The sequence below is a fragment of the Perca flavescens genome, chromosome 17 (genome assembly GCF_004354835.1).
Source record: "Perca flavescens isolate YP-PL-M2 chromosome 17, PFLA_1.0, whole genome shotgun sequence".
In the NCBI taxonomy this organism is placed as follows: Eukaryota; Metazoa; Chordata; class Actinopteri; order Perciformes; family Percidae; genus Perca; species Perca flavescens.
This window is the reverse complement of record NC_041347.1, coordinates 27,480,098-27,505,269: the sequence shown is the minus strand read 5'-3', so window position 1 is coordinate 27,505,269 and position 25,172 is coordinate 27,480,098. Positions and strand designations below refer to the sequence as shown.

General features: G+C 41.8%; 1 protein-coding gene across 4 annotated transcripts in view; it reads left to right on the top strand.

The window, feature by feature from the left end:
- Positions 1–25,172, top strand: part of bean1 (brain expressed, associated with NEDD4, 1) — a 64,350-nt gene that overhangs the window by 10,831 nt on the left and 28,347 nt on the right. For 3 of the 4 annotated variants that reach the window (XM_028604323.1, XM_028604325.1, XM_028604321.1), the window contains exon 2: positions 4,407–4,514. In XM_028604323.1, coding sequence (XP_028460124.1) covers positions 4,490–4,514 — 25 coding nt within the window. In that variant the 5' untranslated portion in view covers positions 4,407–4,489. The remainder of the gene's footprint in view (positions 1–4,406; positions 4,515–25,172) is intronic. The other variant, XM_028604324.1, reaches the window with a different exon arrangement.

Below are 25,172 nucleotides of genomic sequence, written 5' to 3'. Positions count from 1 at the left end.
CTGCATTCTGGCCAATTCGTACAGTTTAGCAATGTCGGGCTACTTCTGCCATTGCTACTTAGAGATAACATTAATACACTCATCTGTTTGTCATCATGTGTGTGCAGTCTGATCCAGAACTGTTTTGCATGCAGACTAGTAGGAGTTCCTGTGATTGCATCATGTAAAATTTGTATGTACAGTATTTACTCTGCTCTTCCTGTCCAGTTAGGATTTTTAGAAGCCTTTCATCTACAACCAAACTCCCTCTAAGGACATTCATATGCGATTTTGAGAAATTGGCAGTAGCCTCCAGTTTGGCAACTATAAGCAATGCAAGTCCGTAGAGAGATGACATCATTCTCATTTTGAAACTGCAGTCAAGTCTATAAAAAATCCGGAATCCTTCAGAATACACCATCTCTTATTCTTCCTGGAAATGCATTAAATTATGCAGTAAGTTGTATTGTGCTTAGGGTGACCAGATGAGAATGGGTAAAATTTGGGACGAGACGAGAAAACCCGAAAAATACAAATACAAAATTATTAAAATCATGAACTCAAGTGTCATTATGAAACAAATAAAACAAACACAATGATGTCATTGTGTTTGTTTTATTTGTTTCAGTACTGCGCTTTAACATCAGCAAAATCCAATCCAATCACTCCTTCTCGTGGCTGCCTGCACTTAACATGAATTTCAAAACTCTGCACCAAAATGATTTATTATTTTTATTCAGAAACTCAACTGTCTGTCATGTAAATCCGAAAATACAAATAATCATTAAAATCATGAACTCAAGTGACGACGGGAGCTGGCTGCAGGACGACTCAATCACCATGAACAGTTTTTAATGTTCTATCAGACTCTAAGTCTGCTCTTGAGACTTTGCTCTAATTTTCGGGAAAATTAGGGCAGGATTCAGGACTCGGGATGTCTGGTCACCAATTGTGCTGTATGTTGGAGTTTTTTTTAAATGTTAAATGTCTTTGTAGCTGTCATGTGTTGTCCAGTTTGCTTTCTTGTATTGTCTTCATCATTTGTCCACACCTTCCATCATGACATCTATTGCCAAGATTTAAAAATGTTTAAAAATTTAAAAAAAGCTGTTATTTGCTTTGGTAAACCAACCATCCGATAAGAAAAGGTATCAATGAAGCAATGTTTAAAATCCCAAAAAACTAATTCGAGTTGACAATGAAAAAAATGAATCTGAGAATGAAAGTATTTTTTTCTTATATTATTAGAGGTCCAGTGTTTACCACCACCATCAATTCCAAGTATTCCTTTTGGCTTGACATTTTACATTTGCATTTGCATGAACTGGGGTAGACGCATAGACAGTATATAATGGACCAATAGACCCCGTTGCTCTGGACGGAGACCAGTGAAGGCTATTAGAAGCACTTTTCCGGTGATGGCCAGCTTTACTGCGCAGCCTCCAACTGAGAGAATGTGACGTGAGCAACGTGTCTGAAAGTTGTAAGTCTTCTGGTAGCTGTGCCAAGAGAAATCTCAATCATTCCCAATCTTACAGATACGGAGACTGTAGGTTTATGTAAGGAGATAACATGGGCACAGGCTAATTATTGATCACTAACATGCTAGTTAACATTAGTAATTAAACCTAAACATTTCATGTAAGTCGAAACTGCCTGCGAGCTTCTCCTGTACTATACGGTAATTCCTCTACTATGCGACAGTAAGTCACTTGGTTATGACACAATCGTTAGCTTATTTTTACAAAAACGTCTGCTACGGAGCCATAACGTGAGGTACAAGGTAATGGAGCCTTTTATACATTGTTGTGTTTCTTTGGAACTAAACAACGGACAAATAGAGTCTTTAAACGCTTCAGATGTAAAGTTATTCGCAGTCAAATGACGTAAAACAAAAATGGCGGTCAGCGGAATGCTAACAGGAGGTGATGGCCAGTTAGCAACAAAATGGCGCCATGATGGCTCGAGTTCTGAAGCGAAGCTTACCCCCTTGGGTAGACGCTCCATATTCATGCGCCATCTTGAAATACGTTAGCCAGTAAGGGACATACAGGAATTCCTACACATTGGACCCCATTGGACTAACAACCCTAAGGAGTCAAACCTCAGAGTATTGTACACAAAACAGAGGCCAGAAACAGTGACATTAAGGTATTTTCTGTTTATTACCGCTCATTTAGCCTAGTGTAATTTAGAAGAGGTCATCTCGTGTTTTCTTTTCTCATTTACTCCTCATGTTGTAGTTGTTCCTCTGTAGCTTCAGTTCTTCCTGCAACGCGCAGTCAGGTTGGAGTTGACACAAATCCTTTGAGTTCTGTTTTTTTCTCTCCTTCACACACAATTACACACACACACACACACACACACACAACAGTTCAAGACTAGGTTGAGAACAACCCACTGTGTGTGTGCATGTGCGTGTGCGAGTGTGTGTGTGCGTGTGTGTGTGTGTGTATGTGTGTGCGTGTGTGTGTGCGTGTGCGTGTGAGGGAGAGAAAAGAGATACTGTAGTTCAGTCTAGCTGCCAAAGTGTGTTGTCTGTAATATCTGTCGGAGCAGGGACAGTTATGTAACTACAAAGCAGAATGCATTGTAGGTTCACATGAGTCACACACACACGCACGCACGCACGCACGCACGCACGCACGCACGCACGCACGCAGACAGACAGACAGACACACACACACAAACACACACACACACACACACACACACACACACACACAGGAAGTAAGGGATTAGATCTTACACAGCATTCATGATTTATCAGAATTAGAGGAAGTGCAGCATTACATCTCCTCGCCATGACTTGACATGTGACAGTGTTTGACAACCTAACCCTTGGATCAGGTTTAATAAACTCAATGTGTTATGTATACAATGTCTCAATATGTCTTTTTAAAGACCCACATGTGCATTTGTTCCCCAGCGAAGGGGATGATCTCTAATAAGACACTTACTATAAAAAACATGAAAAAACACCACAAAAAGCCTTAGTGCACGTGGTCAAAAATTAAAGAAGCCAAAGAAATTTAGCAGAGCCGCAACAGGAGCTGTGTGTGAAGAATGACAAGAACATGAACAGGAAGTTGTAAAAGATAGCCTTCATCTCTTCCTACAAAAGAGAGCCTGAAGCTCAGTTACGTTTCCCGAACTAAATACATACATACAGCAATATGATTATAATCAAACAATGTGATTGTAGTGGGTTGTAATTAGAGATGGCCCGATACCACTTTTTTGCTTCCCGATACCGATTCCGATACCTGAACTTGTGTATCGGCCGATACTGAGTACCGATCCGATACGAGAGTGTCATATATTTCATTAAGTTTTAACAACTGTATACTACTATCCCTGTATGGATGTGATATGATTTCTATCTTTGTTGTCGGTCTGGCTCAGGTTAAACTCTTTGTGAAACATGAACAAACACAAACAATGAATGTCGTAGAACTTTCTTTTATTCTCCAGTTTGACAGTCAGTTATAACGGAAAAAGAACATAAATAAACTACTTTAATGTAGATTTTCTTTAGGGCTTTATTACATGGTATCGGATCGGTGCATAAACTCCAGTACTTCCCGATACCGATACCAGCGTTTTAGGCAGTATCGGAGCCGATACCAATACTGGTATCGGTATCGGAACATTTCTAGTTGTAATACTATTGTAGTAAAAGTCCAATCAAATAATTCCATGAACAAGTCCAGTATCAGTTGTGAGCATCGTTAACAGGTGCCTGTAGGTGAGTTAGGGATACAGGGTACGATCAGAGGACAGGACAGCATAGAAGATATCAAAGATATCAAGACAACTTGATAGTGGAAGGGCAACTAAGACTTGTTAAACTCAGCCTTTACACTGCACAACCACTTCCATGAATCACAGAAACTTCAAGTTAAGCTGTGGTAAAAACAATAACAGGAATAAACAGGTTTTATTCAAAATTATATGTTTTTTTTCTCATAAGGTTTTTTTTTGTGTGTTCTACTTCTTTTCTACCTCCCTGTATTATTTGCGTATATGTATTTATTTATGTGTGTGTGTGTGTGTGTGTGTGTGTGTGTTTCAGGTATTGATTGGAACATTGGAACCCTGTGGCCATGTTCCGGAAAGAGCAATGAGAGAAAACACAAACACACACATACACACACACACACACCCTGGGGCTTTATAAACAGCCGGGCATGGAGGTTGTGACTCGCACATCAGTCTCTCCTCCCTTCCGCTCTCTCTCTTACTCTCTCTCTCTTTCTCTTGGTAAAACAACACATCTTCTCTCTCTTCACTCTCTTCATTTATTTCTCTTTCATTCTCCATCTACCTGCCTGCTGTTTGTTTTCTTTCCCTGCTCCCCACATTGTCTTCTCACTAAAGTGCGGATCTCACTCTCTTTCTCTCTGTCTTTGTTGTTACACATATAGCAGCACTGTGTGGTAGAGACCAGTTGAAGTTGGCTTCCTGCCTGTTGAGATGTGCCAATAGGAAACACTGTGAACAGGGGTTCATGCTGATGAAATTGATCTGCTCAGGTATGGAACAAGACTTCCTTCTTTTTTCATGTTGTTTTCATGGCTTAATTAGTCTCCTGGTATTACATGTAAGTGTCATTTGTTTTGTAGATACTAAGAGGGGAGTACAAAGCGTGATTTCTTTTACATTGTAATGTACTGTGTAATCACGTGAAAAAAAAAATACAAGACAGCAAAAAAGAATGGCGTGTACATGTTGTATGTCAGTAATTTAATATTAAAATGTAATATCAGATGAAACTTGATCTTTAAAATGAAAGCGCAAAGTTGTAAGTGTAAATACATTTTAAGGGGCATACAGTACAGTGTGAAAAGGGGAGTACCTATCTATACTCGGATACTCTACATTTATACAAAATGTACTAATGTTTTTGTGGGGTTACATATAAAAACAGTTAGACTAGATGTCCTGTAACGATAAACCAACATCATTACGGTCATACTAAACCTTCAACTTTTTTTTTTGTCCAAAGTGTTAAAGTCAGGGGCGGATCTACAGGTTGGCAAGGGGGGGAAGCTGACCCCCCACTGTAGGGCCTTGACCCCCCAGCTGCCCCCCTAACTTTGGTGTTCAAAAAACTTTGCTTGTAAAAACAAACTGCCACAGGCCACAGGCTTCTTAAAAAATTGAAACAAACAATTAATTTATATTAATTCATAATAAATAATAATTGTAGATGTAATCTTAGCCCCCTGCCCCTCAAATACTTAGCTACGTCCCTGCATCAAACGTGCAGAGCGGCGTTCGCACATTCTGGCTCGCACACACCGAGTCTGCTGCGAGGCGGTGGCCCTGCATCCCGGCAAAGACTGGAGCGACCGAGCCGAGCCTCGGAAAGTGAAGTCAGTTTCCCCAGGTGAAGTTAAAACACACGTTTCATCTAAAGTTCAATTTGTAATAAATGTAATGTCTGCTAAAGGCGAGTCAGCATCAACAACAGCGCGTCCATTACGTTAGCCAAAAGTCAAATCGCTCCCTCGTGATTTGTAAGAGCATTCTGCTGTTTGATTAGTTTGATTTCAGTAAAGACAAGAAGAGCATAATACAAAATATTACAAACTGGCATGTTTGAATTCATAACGTTTACAGAGGGTCGCCGTTTCGGTGGCGTTACGTTACAACACACTACACAGTGCTTGCTGAGACCGATCATTTGTATGTGATTAGTTAAGGAGTATTATAAAATCCACTTCCTCTCACATATCATGGCAGTATGGCTGCACAAATTAAACCAGGCAACATCATTTACTGTCAAACTGGGAAAACAACAAATACAACGGGATTAAGAAGGCTAGTCTAAACATAACTGATGTGTGCATGTAATAAATCTCGTCTGAGGTTATGTTTTTTAGGCTACTTATATTAGCTACAGGGCCATACAGTGTAATGTAATAGAAGAATAACAAGAGCTTTTCACATCTTGACTTTTGCAGGCCAGAGTAGCTGGAGATATTAGCTGAAGCCTAAAAGTGGGGATATTGCCAGCCAAGAAAATCCTGAGATGTGCACAGGAGGAAGAGGAGGAGGGAAATGAAGAAGGAGAAGACAGTAAACTGGAGAGACCAGGCAGGTCAGAGCAGGAGAAGACCACAGAAGGAGATGCAGAAATAAGTGAAAGAGAAGAGGGAAAGGAAGAATTGACAGTGAGGGATGAAGAGGAGGCTGCAGGTTCAGAGAGAGGGACAGAGGCAGAGAGTGATCAGGAGGAGGCAGATGAAGATGACAGAGAGGAAGAGGAGGCTGCAGTTACCCCTGGACCATATGGTTGGTTTATATTCTCCTTCCATATAAATTGCAGTACAGTAACATAACATGTCGTGACATTACCTATTTTTTTTGTTTTTGGCTATTTCCATTCTGTTGTATATGTTATAGGGTTAGATATGTAAATATTTACATATACAACAACAGTTCACTCTTCTCAAGACAGTTTACAGATAGAGTAGGTCTAGACCACACTCTTTAAGTTACAAAGACCCAACAATTCTCCAAAGAGCAAGCATTTGGTGCAACAGTGGCGAGCAAAAACTTCCTTTTGGGCAGAAACATCAGACAGATCCAGGGTCTTGGTGGCCGCTGCCGGTTAGATACAGATGGATACAGATATACAGATATAGAGAATTATGATTCATAATAATGGTAATTATAGTAACCAAAAAGGATAATGGAACTATGACTAGAAATAATAGTTGTAGCAGTTTAGGGCGTAGCAGGGCGTTGCGGGGTGTAGTAGGGCATAGCAGTTTACGTATGGGGGTTTCCATGTACCGTCTTCCCCTGCCACCCTACCAAGATCTCTCGCTACCCCTTTGCCCCCCCATGTAAAATTTTCTAGATCCGCCACTGGTTAAAGTACTTTACTTTTAAGAAAAGTCTGAGAAATTACGCATTTCAGAAGAATTCCGAAAACAGAAGTGATGTAAACATAGAAATGCGATAAAGGCAAAAGAGGTTGAAAACACAAGGATTCAACACTCGAAACTCAAACTGTTATAGACTATATTACATGTTGAATATTAGGACGCCATGCACTACTTTGACCTGGATATAAAACCTGCAGTGAATTGTTATTCTCTTGATTAATCAGTCTGAGTACTGGACAGTTTTTGAGTCCCTAACGGTCTGAAAATTTGCAGAAAATGCATACAGTATATGTAATTCAAATTGTTACATAAAAGATGAATTAATATCAGTAAATATCGGTATTTGGCAGTATCGGAACAAAAACAGAAAGTCATTGACCTTTAAAAATCACATACTGCATCAGTCAACCTTTAAATTCTAGATAATATAGGTTGTGTTCAACATTTGGCAGTCAGCAGTTAAAAGGAAATCTGAAAATAGAATTGTCAACAAAAATCAGCGTTGTGTCGTGTGTGCTTCCACAGTATAATTTGATTGGTTGTTGTGGGTATCCTTCGTTTATTTTTAGCTGGATTACAGGTTGAGCTTTTAAACTCCAGAGAACAAGGTAGATATATTTATGGAAGCTTCCCATCTCAATAAAAGATGAATCGCTGTCTTACGCAACAACTCCTGACCACACTGGAGGCAGTGAAGAGGCGGAAGGAGGGAGGAACAGATGGATGGATGGATGGACAGATGCGTGACTTTTATGGATGTGTTTTCCTGTCACGGTTGCCCTCCAAGAAAACTCTATCCTACTGTACTTCCTCTTTCTTGCTCCAATGCATCTCCCAGACTTCTTCCGTATCTGACTCTCAGTCCTTATGACACCCTCTTTATATCTCTTTTTCTCCATCTCCCACTTTTTACGCCTCCCTCCTCTCATTCTCTCCTCTCGACTGTTTTCCATTTCTCTTCCCCTCTCTGATCTATTATTCACATCCCTCTCTGACTCTCTCTCCCTCCCCTGACACCTGAAATCCCACTGTCTGCTACAGGGCGTTTAGACCTCCACCAACAGTGCTTCCCTCCTAGGAAAAGAAATAGAATGATGAATAAAAGCAAAGAGACAGATAAAAAGCGTCGGGATAGGGCGGCTCTTTAGATATGTCAAGGTATTCCTCTATGTAGCTTATTGTATAGGTTGACATTTTACACAGTTCTGTGTAATCCTTTAAAAAGGCTGGTTCCCGAGTCCAACCATGTAAGACTCAGTTAGGACCACACGTTACACCATAGTGGAAATATTTGAACACACCTGAGACGGATCAGTGACTTTTGTTGTGTTTAAAAAAAAAAAAAATCTAAATTTACTCTTTAGGTGTGTCACTTTGTTGAACATCAGCAGATTAAGATGTTCCAGAAGTTTTTTTTTGTAATTAAGTGGTGCTTTTCCATATAGCTGCTTTTAATTATATAACCTTAAATTAACAGAAACAAATCACACATACTTGACTTGAGACACTGACAAGAGCAGAGAAAGGGACAGTTTTAAAGTTTGATATCATCAAGATGATTGGCTTAAAGAGGCTGTGCAAAATGTGAATGGTTGAATTTAAAAGTGCGAATGCCCTCAGTCAGCTAATTGAGTTGGACGTAGAAGAAGAGCAAGTAGTAGAGTAGAAGAGCAAGATAAAAAAAAAGGTATGCATAAATATAGTCTTGGTGTCAGTCAGGTGGGTCATTTTAAAGGGCACAAAAACCTATTATGTGTGACATTGAGGTATGAGCAGTTATTGAAATGTAAAAGTGCAGGTGGAAAGAGAACAAGAAAGTGATTACCCCTGTGGAGATAACTTAAAATCCCTTACTGTAATGAAATCTTGCATTAAGTTATTTTCCTTTAAATCTGTTTTTCATAGTGATGTCCAGGGTGAAACCAGAGACGACTCTTTTCTTTTCCATCTTTCAGAGAACGACTTTACAGTGTTTATTTTTTTTTAACATTCTGAGCTCCATAACACATTAATACTTCCAATGCCACTCAAACCCAAAATATTGATTATGCTGGTTACCACCAGTAGAAGGACATGATTGCAGCCCCACCTGAAGCAAGGTTGTATAAAAAAAAAAATCACTCAACTTTTCCCGGATAAACAAGGGTTCTATAAACTGACCCACCTTTGGGTGCTTTTGCAGTGTGTAAAAGAGGCTGACATGTACCACATGGCAGCTGTTTGTGCCCGAGGGTGGCTGCAGCTGTGCCCCAGAGAAGGGTATGCAGTCCCAACTGCCAGCATAAACATCTACATCTGTCTTTATATTTGGAAGACAGGGAAAGTCACTCAGTAAATGCATCAAAAAAATGTCTAAAAACTCAGTCATAACCCTGACCAAAGAAAGATGTGACAGTGTCATAAAAAGTAAAACAAATATGAGTATTTGCATGCATGCCATGTCATGCATACATTATCTGAAAGGGCCTGTGGGTGTTGGTGTGTGTGAGTGGGTGCTCATAACCCATCCTCTCACGTGACTGCAAAAGATAAAGGCTAAACACAATCTACATATTAGAGCACTGACATGTGCGTGCATCAGATGAGGGCATATCTGAAATGGATTCTCCTTCCGTTCCCCCTCGCTGCACACATCTTCTATCCATCTATCAGAGCTACGCCACGACGCCTCGCCTTCCCGCCACCGAGCCATCAATCATCACATTCCCATGCTTTATGGAAATGGGAGGAACAACTTCATTTAAAACAGCATTTTACCTTCTATCCCTTCCACCTATCTCTCTTTGTCCATCCGTCCATCCATCTGTCCGTGCTCTAGCCCAATCAAGTCACAGTGGAAGGTCGTTTATTTAAATCTATTTAAATGGATATGAGGCACGTGCATCTGCAAGGAGATTTCACGGCCCAGCAGGTCAGCAAATACCAAGGCTGTTCCACCTCACTAACCCTCCATCAGGGCCCATGGACAATTAATATACACCACAGGTGGTCAAGTTTGCAAATATGTGTGTGTGCCTGTGTAAGAGAGAGGGAAAAAAGCATCCATCCATCCATCTAGCTGAAAAAAAAAAAAAACACCTGAAGAATCAGGGTAAAGGGGTGATGAAGCATGGGTGAAATAAAAAGAGGAAGGCTGAGCTATAGATGTAAAAAGGGAAGCAGTGGACAGTATCGGAAGTGAAATAGGTGTCAGTGGGGAATACAGCATAACTCTTGAGGGGAAGTAGGGGAAAAGAGAGGAGCAGAGAGGGAAATTGAGGGAGGTGGCTTGGAACGTTTGAAAGAATAAGGAAAGGGGGAGAGTGGGAGGGAGGGGAGAGGAAGGAGAAGTGAAGGGTAAATGTCTTTGCTAATGTCTTTAGTGCCAGTATTGACTAACCCTGGCTCCCTTTGACTTCAGCAGCACACTCGCTGCATCCTCCTCTTCAGTTCATTAACTCTGTCATTTGGAAATGGACGTATTGGCTCGGCTGTTCAATGTCACCATGGATGGATGGATATCTAGAGTATCAACCATTAAAGGATCATACCACTTTAGCTTATTTACTACAAAACTATATGTAATATTTACATACAGTAAATCAACCCTAACCCTAACCCTAACCCTACCAAAGCATACGACAGATATTCTATTTAGATTGCAGAGAACTGAAATTTCCTTGTAGATATCTTGTTTTTTTAAGTCTTTTTTGTTGTTATGTAATAGTACAGTTAAAAGGACAGCCTTTGTGGTACATTCAAGTACTGGTGGGAAGCTTATTGTTTTGAGGTCTGCTGCCAATAGGAGTTGCAACCAACTATATTGTAACAGGACCAAATGTGGAGGACAATAAGAAAACATGGACATTGTGAAATGGACAATAGAAGTTAGTTTTTGCATGAAATTGTGTTATTTGAAGCTGACTCTGTCTCTCTAGTGTTACAGTAAATGCCCAAGCATCCCACAGTTGTTCATAATAATGAGCTGTTGCACCTCAGGATTTACTTTCATGTAGGAGGCCAGAAAATAAAAATGTTGGCATTAAACATAATTCGGAGTCTTTCATCCAATATCAACATGTGGTTTCCTTGGGTGGTGACTGTTGGCACACCTGCTCCGAGGCAGGTTGACTGACACTTAAGCATGGCTAATTCTCAACATTGAAGGGCCGTCCACACCAAGAACGATAACTATAACTATAACCATAACTATAACTATAACGATGTGAGCGTCCACACTGCTGAGCGATAACGTTCTGCAAACTCGCACTGCACGCTCCAGCTGATAATAATACATAATACACAACAGATGTTCCAACGTAAGATTACAGAAATGTCTTTAGTAATATTTGTGAATTTAGGTACATTTTATGAACCAAAAAAAGTCTACCGGCGGTCCCTGGGGCACCGACACCGCTGCCTTCTTCAGGCAACAGCAGGCACACAGAGCTCCAGAGAGCCGGGGATCTGAGCAGATCTGTGCAGAGCACCGGAAACAAAAACACAGACAGTATGACAATAAGATCCAGAACACAAGATTCACACTCAGAGGTTAAGGATCGTAGCCCCACTGAGTGTTAAAGTCACGTCACGCCACTAACCACCTGGGTGAAACAAATCTCTCCGCCGTGTCTCTCTCCGCCGCGTCATGTTGTAAATTCAGATGGATTTTGATTGGCTGGCCGTTTTTCTGTCGTTCATCAAATCGCTCTGAAAGTGATCCCAACGATATCGTTCCCACTGTTGTTGTTGTTATAGTTGTGGTGTGGACTCCGCCATCCGTTTGAGTTAGAGCGATCTTAAAAACTGCGGGCCTAATTTACTAACACTAGCGCAGTTTGCGCTGCGTCTGTTTATGCGAGTTTGGTAATAGCTCACGCTATGCTTCCGCATTTTGCGTAGTATTTATCAACCCACCCATCAGGCAATCAGCGTCTTTCTCCACCCACTATACCGTAGATTGCGCTGTAGCGAAGCGGTACTTGTGCTATGATATGGCTGAGTGCAGACTGCGATATTCTCACTGCTGATGCTATGACTGTTTGAAATTATCCTGATGCCAATATTTGTAATGTAGCGAGGAGTTTAACAACTGCTGGAATGGGATGTGAACGCTGAGTGGGAGATTCAATGTCATCTTTGATTTATTCCAGTAACTCTAATATTGCTTGATCTGTAACGCTAAATGATGTTGTGTTCACTGACAAAGTGTAATTCTTGTGTTAAAAATATTTTCAGCCTCGCCTATGTCTTCGTCTTGCTCAAATTACTGTTGCCATTTCACCAGCGGAATAAAGGTCTACGAGGAAACTCGATTGCGGCTGGTTTAGACCTGCTTTTAAGAGGCGGAGAATTTCCCCCGCAGAATAGAGGCACGCTCTTACTGACAGTCTTTGTAAATACCACGGAATATATAATTAGGCGCACTTTGCGCTTATCCTCCCACCTTTTTGGGTGCAACTCCCACTTTCCCCGCGACCCTCCCACGAACGCATATTGGAAGCGCAACTTGTCTCTTCTCGCTCATGTGGCAGACAATCTGCGATTTTACCCAAGTGCGCCCTGTTTGTAAATAGCCCGCATCGGTTACGTCCGTCTTTGCGACCAATTAGCGCCTGGAAACAGGTGCAAACGGCTTGATAGATCTAGCCCTATATATTTATAGTTCTCCTTATAGTCATTCTTGGTGTGGATGGCCCTTTAGACGGTCCCAAGCCAATTGACCTGGCCTGGAACAGGTGTGCCAACCTCCGCAGATTAAGGGAATATCTGCAGCTGGTGTACAGGTGACTCCTCCAATTCCATAGTGATTAAAAAAGTAAAAATAAAAGTGATTATATGATCACTTTGATGAATTATGTCAAGCCAGTTTCAAATTTGTGGAAACTGATTTTCATACTAAACAGAAGTAAATACAAGTGATTGCCTGGAGGTAAATCAAGATAAAACGTACATGCTTTCAAAAATGGTCTGTATGATGAAAGGAACATAGAAACTAAGCTAAAGCGTGCATAAAGTTTGGTATGATCTTTTTGAATAATAAGTCATTGGATGGATGGCAAATTAATGGATGGAAGTGGAAGAATAAACAGATTTAAATAGACTTAAATATTTAATCAGCTCTAAAATGGGATTAAGTTGGAAACAAATGGATGGACAGATTAAGAATAGATAGAGGACAGATGGATGCATTTTTGCAAATTAAAAGGAAGAATGAATATACAACGGAGAGACGATAACATGTGCAACCCATAAATGTGTGTGTTTGTGTCCCGAGGGAAAGAGGCAGAGTGGTGTGTGCTGTTTTAACATGATTAAATATTGCTTCTTCCTTCCCTATACACCTCTCTCATCATCTCCTCTGCCTCTCCACCTTTTTGTTCACCCGTTGTTTTCCCCTACACAGCACTTCATAGAGAGAGAGAGAGAGAGAGAGAGAGAGAGAGAGAGAGGGATAAAGAAAGAGAGAGAGGAATGAGCAAAAGGCCAAAAGCCACACAGGGAATCACACACAAAAAGAAAAAGAAAGAGAGACTCAGACAACGTGAGGTGAAGAGGGAGAGAAAGACATCACAGTCGTATAATTCAAAACGAGATGTCTGTCTGAAATGGGCTTTTGTGATATGATGGTATGACTATTTTGGCTTTTATTCGTCTGACTGTTGCCACTGAGCCACCGGCACTCACTGGATTGGGTGTAATCCTCCTTCAGCGACCAGACAGACCAGAACAGATTGGAACACTTTTAGGCAGATTGTCTGCAGAAACAGACAGGTTTTTAACATATCACTCTGAGACCCTGTGTGTGGGGGATCCTGGTTTGTTACTAGACAAATTGACAGACCACAATTCACTGATTTGAAACAGACACCATACAAATTCAGTTTAGTTTATTTTGAACAACATACAATACACAAAAGTATTTCACTATGAAAAAAGAAAAAGCAAGAATAAGCAAATAAATAAATACTCTTTAAAAAATAGTCTTGTCGGAAAGAGAGTAGGAGAAAGCAAAATGCTTTTTGGGTCCTACCCTTTTTGAAATGTCCATAACCCTTATCAAAGTGTTTTCAATCTTTTTCAATCGTTTCTCAATATGCAACCATACAACCCTATAACAGAACATCGTCAAAATCCAAAAACATTTGCCAATCTATTGATCAAGTTACTATTTCATAATTTTCATTAATAAATAATATATATTTGTATATGTAAAAGAAATAAAACATAGCAAAATATTTTCATATCTTTCAGAATAGTTTCTGAAGCTGCTCTAAGATGAATTTTTGCCATGCCATGATGTCTTATGTGAAATTGTTGTGTAGGTTTGCTGAGGTTAAACTTGCCCAGTTGGGCATGTGGCTGCCTGTCAAACTCTTAGTGGACACCTCTGCCTCTACGTCTTTCATCTTTGAAATGTCAAAACAATTTCACAGCTTTTAACTGTCTAGTCAGGCCAGACGTGATAATGTCGTGAGAGAGATTATTGTGTAACAGGAAAGGAATAAGGCAGTTGTCATAAGGGTTGTTTGTCACATGAGAAACATGACAAAACGGAGCAGACAGCGTGCATACTAACGAATACGGTTCTTTTTTGATTGTGCGGTTGATGCACTTTTCTTCCACAATGCAACGCACAAAGAAAATAGAGAAGCTATACACAAAGCAGGGAAAAATGTATGTGTTGGTGAAACAGCTCCAAAAAACACAAGTACTAAATCTCAGGAAAAAAGATTTAACCTCTCTTTATGAACACTTGGACTAGCAACTGATGTCACACATATTGTATCATTTCCTGTTAGCATGAATTAGTAAAACAGTACACTGTGATTATTAGAATGTAGAACATACTGTGTAGAATTAGTATGTAGTGTGGATTTGGGAAACAGCTTAAGTCATTTCACCTTATCTACAAACTAAGGCCTTTGTATATATGCTGGTGTTTATCCCAGCATGCATTTAGGAGCAGCTCTGCCTTTTCAAGTAGCACAGAAACGGTTTAAAACAGACGCATTGTCTGTGATGCTACTCAAGTCTGGAGTTACTGCTGTCTGCCTTCTTGTCAGTAGTTTTTGGCCGAGAAAACAAGGAGTAACAAGGTGAACCGCAGGGGAGATGAAAGGACAAGCAAGTCCAACCACTTCAGCTGAATGTGACAGGCTGAGACAGCTGTCAATCAGGATAAAACATGTCCCCAACAGAAAAGACAGACAGGAGGTGGCGGTGTGAACAGTTTCCACTCAAAATTCACTTTTCGTCATTGCTTTATTGCAGACAGGTGCAAAGAAACTGCCCTTTGTCTCACAGTTTCCGAAACATTTAAAACCATAAAAATAAAATGTGCTACTTCAAATATATATAGAAAACATATCTATTCTGATTCATTAGCCCAGCGGTTCTCTGTGAGGGGAGACAAAGGAGAGGAGCAGGGGACAGGTGTTGTGTTGTGACTTGTTACGAGGTGAGATGGCAACAGGAAATTGGTCACATTGTCCCCAAATACATCTGAGCCACACACTCTCTAGTGAAATAAGTAATCACAGCTTATTTCCTGAATTTCAGCAGATGGCCTCAGTGGAAATGGTCAAGTGTGTACAGTGTGTGTGTACAGTTTGTGTGTGTGTGTGTGTGTTTACATTGTTTGTGTGTGTGTGTGTGGGTCTGCAAAGTTGAAGTCTTGATTAACCAATCATAGCTGGATTTACAGTGCTCCCAGACCGTTTGTGGTTGAATCTTTGAGGCTCATTCCGATCATCATCATACCAATCACCGTTGATGTTTCATTGGCATTGACCAATCATAGCTTGATCTGCAGAGTTTATTGATCAATCACAGCTGGATTTACAGAGACTGCTGACCAATTACGGAAAGATATACTGCAGTCATTGCCAGGATTTATTTTCAGTTTGGTTTGCCACTGAGTTTCTATGATCTATAGTTGCATTTTTTTAGGCATAATTTATTAATACAGGTTTTTCTGTAACTCGGTGCATTGACACAATCAGACCATAGGACACCCGTTAAACTATCCAGGCCTTCAATGCACCTGCTCATTAAAACGTTCTTCTCTATATTTAATATAGCGGTAGCTCTGTGACATGTTTAGAGTAGTTAAGCACAAACCCTGGAAGTAGGTTGGAAACTGCCAGCCTATATTTCTATCTGAGGTGCCTTCTAACAACTCCACCGTTGTCTCATTCGTAACCTGGGCTGTGTAAATAACATGTACGAAAAGAAAATGAGACATTTTGCTTTAACAAAGTGTTACCATACTGTAATTATGCGCTGAGTCCACTCTTATCTCAACAATGAATACAAAAAGATTTATTTTGATTCAGCCTGTTCTCATGAATCCAATCCAATCCAATTTTATTTATAGAGCGCATTTCACAGATAAGAAACCAACAAAGCGCTTTACAAGGTACATACAAACATACATTGGGTAAAGAAAATACAGCATGACGTGAGGAGAGACGAGGAGAAAAAGGCAACTCCCAGACTATGCCCCACTAGGAGCACAGTGTGGGAACAGGAAAAAAACACCTCAGCAACATAAGCACATAACCAATACAAGGGCACACAAGACACGCAATGGGTGAGGGGAGCCTTGAGGGGCATGGGGGAGGGGGGGTGTTGGGGTGCAGGTAGTCCAGCACAGGCAAGCAGACATCTGGTCCTGCAGCCAAACAAAGGCGCTGGTCACAGACCCGCCCGCCTCACTGGGGGTAGAAGCAGTGAAGGCGCTGGATTGGGGGTGGGGGGTGATTGCATATCTGTATATATGTAAGAGTTCGTGTGTATGTAGGCTTGAGTAGTCAAGCTACGTCTGGTCCCCGTAATCTGGTTTTCTCAGTCCGCACGATTGTCATTGCGATACATAGCCGGTTGCCATGGAGTCAGCCTTGAAACAGGACCCAGTCCGAGTCAACAATCAACAGGTGTCTGTGGGAGTCGGGTAGGGAACGCAAGAGTGTGCCTCGCTGCAGTGCTCCAGGGGGAGGTGATTATTCAACACCGGCCTCGGCCAAGGCCAGCGCTGGTTCAGGGAGCCGAAAAAGATAAGATTGGAATTTGTTTTGTCTTAGGGCCAGGAGCCGCAGTAAGTCACTCTCGACTTCTCTGAAATGTCCCCTCTGGTCTCCGTATTGATCAAATTTCCTTGCCAAAACCGTGAGTTTCCCCAAGATGTTGTCCAGCCCATCCAGAGCTGACAGTCTCTCCAAGATGGTATCAAATTTTTGGCCCATGATGATCATAGTATCCAATTTGTGGCTCATGGTGGTCAAAGTCACAATTTGAGTTCCGACAGCTCTGCCCACGGCTTCAACCATGACGGGCAGCCTGGTATTTTGCTCGGTTCCTGTCCTCTTCTTAATTTCTCGATAAACCAGGGCAGTGCCTGAGCCATTCAGCAAAAGACCTGTTATCATGGTTCCGAATAGGTAGATATCTTCAATGTCCTCCACGGAAAGAACCGCCAGACACACGACCCGCCACCTCTCCCACGCGTCCATCGTGTAGCCAGCTGCGAAGGTCCCGGCAGGGCAGTCAGGTTCCCCCGAACCCGAGCTTCTCGTCGAGAAGATGGTGTCAATTGCGCTGAGAGACCAGTTGATCAAATCCATAATTTGTAGTTTAGGAGCAGTGCCGAGAGAGAGACTCTAGAAGTACACAGAGACAAAGACTAGACGAGAGAGCAAAGCAGGGTAGGCAACGAGAGGAGAGGGAGAAAATGCGACCGCCTTCACAGAGAGCCAAACGAGAAGTTTCCTTCAAAACGCTACGAGAAGTTAAGCACTGTAATTTGTAAGCATTCCACATTTTTTGTTGTTGCTGTATTCACTACATTGACGGCCGCTGTATTAGAACGCGGCTGGCCGCGCTGGGAGAAGGTTGGGGTGGATGAGTGGGTGTTAACATACCGGTTTGCTTCCTGGGGGAAACTGAAGTCTGTGTGTTCCTTAGGAGCATTGTAATCCAAGCTGCAATCTTTTTCCTAATCTTAACTAGCTAGTCGTTTTGGTGCCTAATCTTAATTTTCTCCGCGGTAAAATGCTCATATTTTGTGGACTAAATTTAACCGCAGTGTCTGCCAAAATGACAGCAGCTCACTGTGCTTTGTACCCGGCTCAAAATCACCTATTTTCAGGTAACTGAACCACCAACTACCGCTGATACAACAAAGGTCTGTAGCCGGCGTCACAAAGCTCTGTAGCGGCTTAAACAACTAGCAACTGACGCTCGGCGTCATGGAGCTCGTAGCCAGCCGGCGTCACGTGACCACCTGGCAGTCTCCTAATTTTGTATACGTTTTCATACGATATCATTAAAACAGCAGAAAAGCGTATTTCTTTCAGGATTTTTTTAAGGATCCAATTGCTCAGGCCTGTGATGCAAATGTCTCCCTGTCTGGATTGACGGTCATTATAGTCAACTTTGCAGAATTGTTTTAGCACAAACTGCCCAAAAACAATTTATTTGATGATGTCGAAAAAACAAATAGGACAGGTATTGGGATAGGACAGGACATTCGAACCCAAGATGCTTTCTTGAACCTCTTTCTTCCCCATTAAAGGAGATTTCAGATGTTTTTTTCCTCACACTGGTTATACAAGTAGAAACATGTGAAATGCTTATGCTGCAGGCTCCATTAAAGTAAAATAGTAAGTAGTAAATGTAAAGGACATATTACAGTACAAAATAAAGTTTTTCATATGCTGAACAGATTGTAAAGCTCCTTGAGGCAAATTTGTGATCTGTGATACTGGGCTGTTTCCCACAAATAACACCACATACAGTATAAAGCACATGATACAGTATTTATAAGCAAGAAAGCAGAATCCCATCACTCAAATTTGAGACTGAAGCCTCCTTCCTCTTCAATTCATGAGCGTTGACGTCATCAGAATTAGAGAGTCAGTGGTTGTTTTATGGAGATAAACAATCCGAATAAGCAACCACAACAGTAACAACAAGGGATGGTGGGAGCTGAACGAGTGAGGAAAGGGGTGGATGATTAAATGAGAGGAAGGCAGGAATGTGGGCCAGCAGGGTGTGATAATCTGTCTCTCTGCCATCTATCCCACATGGGAGAGGGAGAGAGAGAGAGAGAGAGATAGAGAGAGAGATTGAGGGGATGTATGATGTATTCTGACCCATATTCACACACACAGTGATGTTTTGTGACCCACATACTACCTCATCTAAACACACATCCCAATTTAATACTAATATGTGTGGGTGAGTTAGTGTGTGTGTCACATTAGGAATGTATGCACCATTGTACCTAGAATACCACTGCAATATTGACTGCTAAATAAACGCAGTCCACATTGCAGTGGTATTCTTTTCTGGTCTTAACAAACCACCCCGACGCCATTCAAACACATTTATGGGGGCCGAGGCCATGCTGAGGCCACCATAAATGTGTTTCTGATTGGTAGACGACCGCTCTACCCCCTGAGTCTCAGTCGCCCAATGATATCCTAAAAACCACCCTATCTCTTTTCACCTTTCCTTAGCACAGCGTGACACAAGTACAGTGTCATTTTCAAATGTCAGTGAGATGTGTTTAATAACTGGATCGAATCCAGCGCCTTAACCACTTTAACCACGGACCATGGATGGACTATGAGAAAATGGTCCCCTAGACACAGACATGTTAAATTCCTCTTACCCCTCCTACATAGGCAGCCAGATTTTTTGGTCTTTTTTTGTCTCTTTGTAGTCATTCGGCATCGCTTTGTCTCTCATTTTGGTCACATGGCATCTCTCGTCATTTTGTCTGTTTTTGTGGTAGCTTTTCGTCTCTTTGCGCTCATTTTGCACATTGCGGTTCTTTGTTGTTGTGTGATTGACTTGAAATGTTAAGTCACATCATACTGGGGCCCTAGGCTTGTACTGGGAAGACCTGTGTAGAAATTAATTCATGATGCTAATAAGCCAACAACTACCACCAGGGGGGTACCAAGGGGGGTCCTCTGCCCCTGGATAAAATACATTATATCTTCTCAGTACAGTATAACACCCTCCCTCTAGAAATAAAATAAAGCAGTTCCTAAATATCCAACAGCAGAATACTTGATGACTATGATCATGAATGCAATCTTTAAAACCAAAAGAGAAAAGAAAAAATTTACAGTGAGCTCCATTTGTAGTTGTTGTATGTAAGATGTCGTGCTTTGCTCACATTTACTCATTTTGTATGTAACTGCTGTCTGTCAACACATTAAATATAACCTATGATTTAAATATACTGTATGCAACTTTTATGCTGTGAGTCAAAGTGTGTGGCTCATCTCGCCCTCTCCATTGTCACTTGGTTCATACCACTGCACCTGTCACTCATCTTGATGAGTTGTCAACCTTGAAAGAGCATCGAGCCTGAGGTTGAGGGAACCAACATGTGCAAAGCTTCCACAGGCCTCGCAGAAACAAACAATTACAAGGTCTTCTAAATATGTCTTAGGTTTACCTTGCTAAAGGCCCCCAAATTTATTTTATGCTTTGCAATATTATTGTTGCTCTGACTCCACTGTGATGTTGTTGGCCACATACAGTATATAGCCACAACCAGCCCTGCTGACCAGTCCACAATAAATGATAGACTACACACAGGGGGGAGTGACTTAATACATACTTAATAGTCCATTCACTTTAAATGAATACTGTCTTCTTGCACTGCTATTTAATTACGCCCTAAAATCAATCACATACTTAAGTAGATGTTAAAGGCAGGACTTACAGAGCAGCCTATAGAGCCATTTTCATACATGAAATACTTAATATAGCTGGCTTAATCTATCTGTTAAAGTAATGGCTTATTGTCTTTCAGGCATGTAAATGCATGTACATTTTGATATATATTCAGACATGACAGGACAGAGAGAGAGAGATACAATGCTTGCAAAATATGTAGCACCTACAGGAGAGGTTAAAATGGTACTCGTTTAATTCCTACTTGCTCACATGCTGTGACAAATTTCTATCATCGAACTTGCAAAGGGAACTGACTGAACCACCATGGTCACTGACTGAATCTGTAGCCTTTAGCAGTGGAGCTCTACTCACTGGTGACAAAGCCAATGTTGTCAGTTCAGCTATACGCAGTATGCTCCTTCCTCATTAAAAGCATATTAAAAGGCACACAAACAATCATAATCTGATAACTCAGTTATTAAAAAAAAATAGGCTGCTGAGCTATTAACCTTATGTGCAGTGCTTGTATAGGTCGAGCTTTGTACTAAACTGAAAGTGACAGCTTGGACTAGCAACAAAGTGGATGTATTACTAAACTGAACAGTTATGCGTTCACTTACTAACATGCATTCCACCTAATATGTAGTGTTTTGCTTTAACTCTTTAGATTCATCATATTTATGTGCTGTAATACAGTGCGTGTCTAGAAGGGGCTTACAAATTGGTGGTATGGTATATGATAAGATATTTTATTTACGTGTCATGCCAATAAGTAGCCCGTCCCACAAGAAATTACTTTACATGACACCAATACAAAAGTAATTTCATCCGCAGCTTCCGGTCCAATTTAAACATACAACATACTCTGCTTTGCACAAAATAAAGAAAACATATTACAGCAGCCACAACACAATAGTGTAAGCCATACATTCTCCAACAAGTACTAAACATTTCAAACATAAAACAAAACTACAGCCACCAAAAAATGTACTAAATAAATAAATAACCAGGGAAAATAAATCAATAATCAGGGAATGTCACTTCCAGACAGAGTATCATCGATACAAAGCCGTCTTTCTCTTAGCCCATGCTTGTTCTAAAAAGTCTGCAAATAAAATGTTTTATGTTCAAACAACCAAACTAACAGATCTATATCCTTCTTCATCTCTTTCACTTCAACTTTGTTAAATAATTGAAATTTTAAATCATTATAATATGGACAGTACAAAGCAAAATTAACTGGTTAGGCTGGTTCGAACGACACCCCCCACCCTCACTGCCAAAGGTCCATAATTTAAGAGGCTATTTTACCGCGGCACCATGGCTCCGTCGGCGCTTAGCACCGCCCAAGACGATTGTGATTGGTTTAAATAAATGCCAATAAATCAGAGCACGTTTTTCTCCCATCCCGGGATGCTGGGTTGACTAGCCAGACTACTGGGTAGGCTAACCTTTAGCAGCAGTAGTCTTGGTGGTTCTATTTCCTCCTTACTGACCGCCAGAGGCAGTGTTTAACACTGAATATATTCCGTATCGTGCTTGCGCAGGTCGAGTATTTATATCAACAAAGTCACCTGTTACCTCAGAGTGACCCTAGCCAAGGTATTAAGTTCCGGTGTCAACCCGAGCTCATTCCTACAGAATGTTCTCGTGGGTCCGCAAGATTCCGAGTGACCAAGAACTCTGGCGGTCATCCAAGATTCATAGAACCGTAGTTACTTACGTAACTTTCGTTTTAACGAACCTGGTTGCTTTAGCGCATTTGTAACAGTAGGTGAGCCAAAAGAGTCGTTCATGACTCAATGCGCTAGCGGCGGGGGGAACGACACAAACAGGGTTACGTAAAAGAACCGGTCTTCTCATGACGAGTACAGGTGTACTCCAGGACCCGGAGCCATTACTGTTGGGTGTGGTTAAACAGTGATTTTCAGCCTGGCTTACTCTTAAAAGCGGAGGAGAATACTTCAACCAACATTGGTGTGAGGGTTTTTACTGTATGTTTAGGTCCTCGTCTCTTTCTCCTCCTAGTTTCCCTGCTCCAGTGGTAATGCGACATGAAGGTTTAATGGGCAATATCCTCCCTCCTCCAAACATGAAAGCCCTCCTGGCATCGGTTCAATACAACAACAGGAAGGATCAGAGAGAGTAAAGGAAGGGAAACAGCAAGACATCAGTGAAAGACAGAGGAAGAGAGAGACGGGAGGATGTGCGTGTGACACAGTCATGTCCTCTTTCAGCCCCCTGTTGTCCTTTGACCAGGCTGTAGGAAGGTTGTAGCTTTTCTAGCACAAGTGAGGAGATAGCATCTGTCACAACTACATCTGCTGCAAATATAGATGCCTTGCATCTCTAACTTGAAAACCTTCTAAAACCCAAGCTTTGGTGTAAAAATATTTTAGCTAATGTTATAATTAGTACAACTTTGCAAAATGGTGGTATTTAAGAAAACTCACATTTCATCATTCATCATTCAAACCATGAGTGTGCAGTAGTGCCTTCCTCCGTAACCCTGCATATTCAATAGAAACAGTCATGGTTTTACAAGAGACTTTCTGAAAGGGATATTTTTAGTGTTAGAGCAGCTCATGTGTCAGAAAAGGAGGGACAACATTGTTTCTGCAGGCAGTGGAATATCTCTGGCATCCTGAGGGGTTCAGATACTGGAGGCTGCTGCTGCTGAACACACACTTTAAAAACTATTGGGGAGTTTATTCTCATCAACACACTCATAACCGGAAGAACATTGTTTGTTCTTATTGAGCCGTCCTTTGATCATTATTGACAACTTGAACATTTAGCAGATGGTATTATTCAGAGCAACTTACAAAATAGTAAGGGTAAGCAAGACAAGACCCACCATTTATTTTTAAAAGTTAAGAAAAAAACTGAAAAAAACAAAAGACAAAATAAAAAAACTCTCCTCCTGGAGGCTCACATCATCTCTTACAACCACCAATTAGTAATCTAAACTACGTCTTATTATTTAAGTTGTAATGTCTAAGTATGATATTGTAATGGGACAATAAAAACACCAGCTGAGAGGTTAATTTGTGCCTGTGTTGGCTGATGCAAATCCAGCTTGGGCCCAGTTCAGTTGCAGGCCAAGGTTGTTGTTTTTTCAGAAAACCAGCAGTGTCCTTATACAATGCTGCAGTAGTGCACACATTAAATCATCTCAAGTCTACCAAACAATGAAGAACATTTGGCGCATGTAAAGACGTTCACTGCCAACTTTCCATACTTGAATGCAGAGATAAATCCGCTACTCACAGCAGTTTTTTTGATTCATGGCCTTCTGTCCAGCCTATTGCGATTAGCAAAGAAACAATGTGTGGTATACAAAAGTTCTTGGCCTCATGACAGACAAAACAAACCAGCCAACCAGTCCTACAGGCCAACCAGCCACTGAGCCTGGGCCTTGAATCAAACATATTCACACAAAATCACTCTCAAGAAACTTCAGACATACACCATGCAGTAAGAAATCCCTCTATCATCATTATTTCATATTTGGTGCGAGTAGACACCGTTTTCTGTACGAAATGTACAGAAATCAAATGGTAAGATGTTGAGAGGACACCAACTGTCAGGTGCCAAGAAGAGAGAAACAAATAAAAAGATGCTGATCAGGACTATGACGTGAAACAAAGTGTTATGGTAAAGAAAGGTAATGATTCAGCTCCTTTAAATGTATTGTGGCACCTTTGCATAGCCTAGTTTCAGAGCAACAATTAAACATATTATCACATTAAATCTTTAAATCTTACTGAGATGTTAATATAGAAGCAAGGTAGAGATGGAGTGACCCTGCCCGGAGGAAGCCCGGGGCCCCCGTCTGGAGCCAGGCCCAGACGGCGGGCTCGTCGGCGAGCGCCTGGTGGCCGGGTTTGCCACGGAGCCCGGCCGGGCACAGCCCGAACAAGCTACGTGGCTCCAGTCTCTCCAGCCCATGGGCCCACCACCTGTGGGAGGAACCGTTGGGGTCGGGTGCGATGCCACATGGGTGGCAGTGAAGGTCAGGGGCCTCAACGGACCTGACCCGGGCGGCAGACGCTGGCTCTGGGGACGTGGAACGTCACCTCTCTGTGGGGGAAGGAGCCGGAACTGGTGCGGGAGGTGGAGCGCTACCGGTTAGATCTGGTGGGGCTTACCTCTACGCACAGTCTCGGTTCTGGAACCATACTCCTGGATAGGGGTTGGACTCTTTTCTTCTCCGGAGTTGCCCAGGGTGTGAGGCGCCGGGCGGGTGTGGGGATACTCACAAGCCCCCGGCTGAGCGCCGCTGTGTTGGAGTTTACCCCGTGGACGAGAGGGTCGCCTCCCCACGCCTGCGGGTTGTGGGGGGAAAACTCTGACTGTTGTTTGTGCATATGCACCAAACAGGAGTTCGGAGTATTCGGCCTTCTTGAGACCTTGACTGAGTCCTGCATGGGGCTCCAGTGGGGACTCCATTGTTCTGCTGGGGGACTTCAACGCACACGTGGGCAATGATGGAGACACCTGGAGGGCGTGATTGGGAGGAACGGCCTCCCTGATCTAAACCAGAGTGGTTGTTTGTTGTTGGACTTCTGTGCTAGTCATGGATTGTCTATAACGAACACCATGTTCGAACATAGG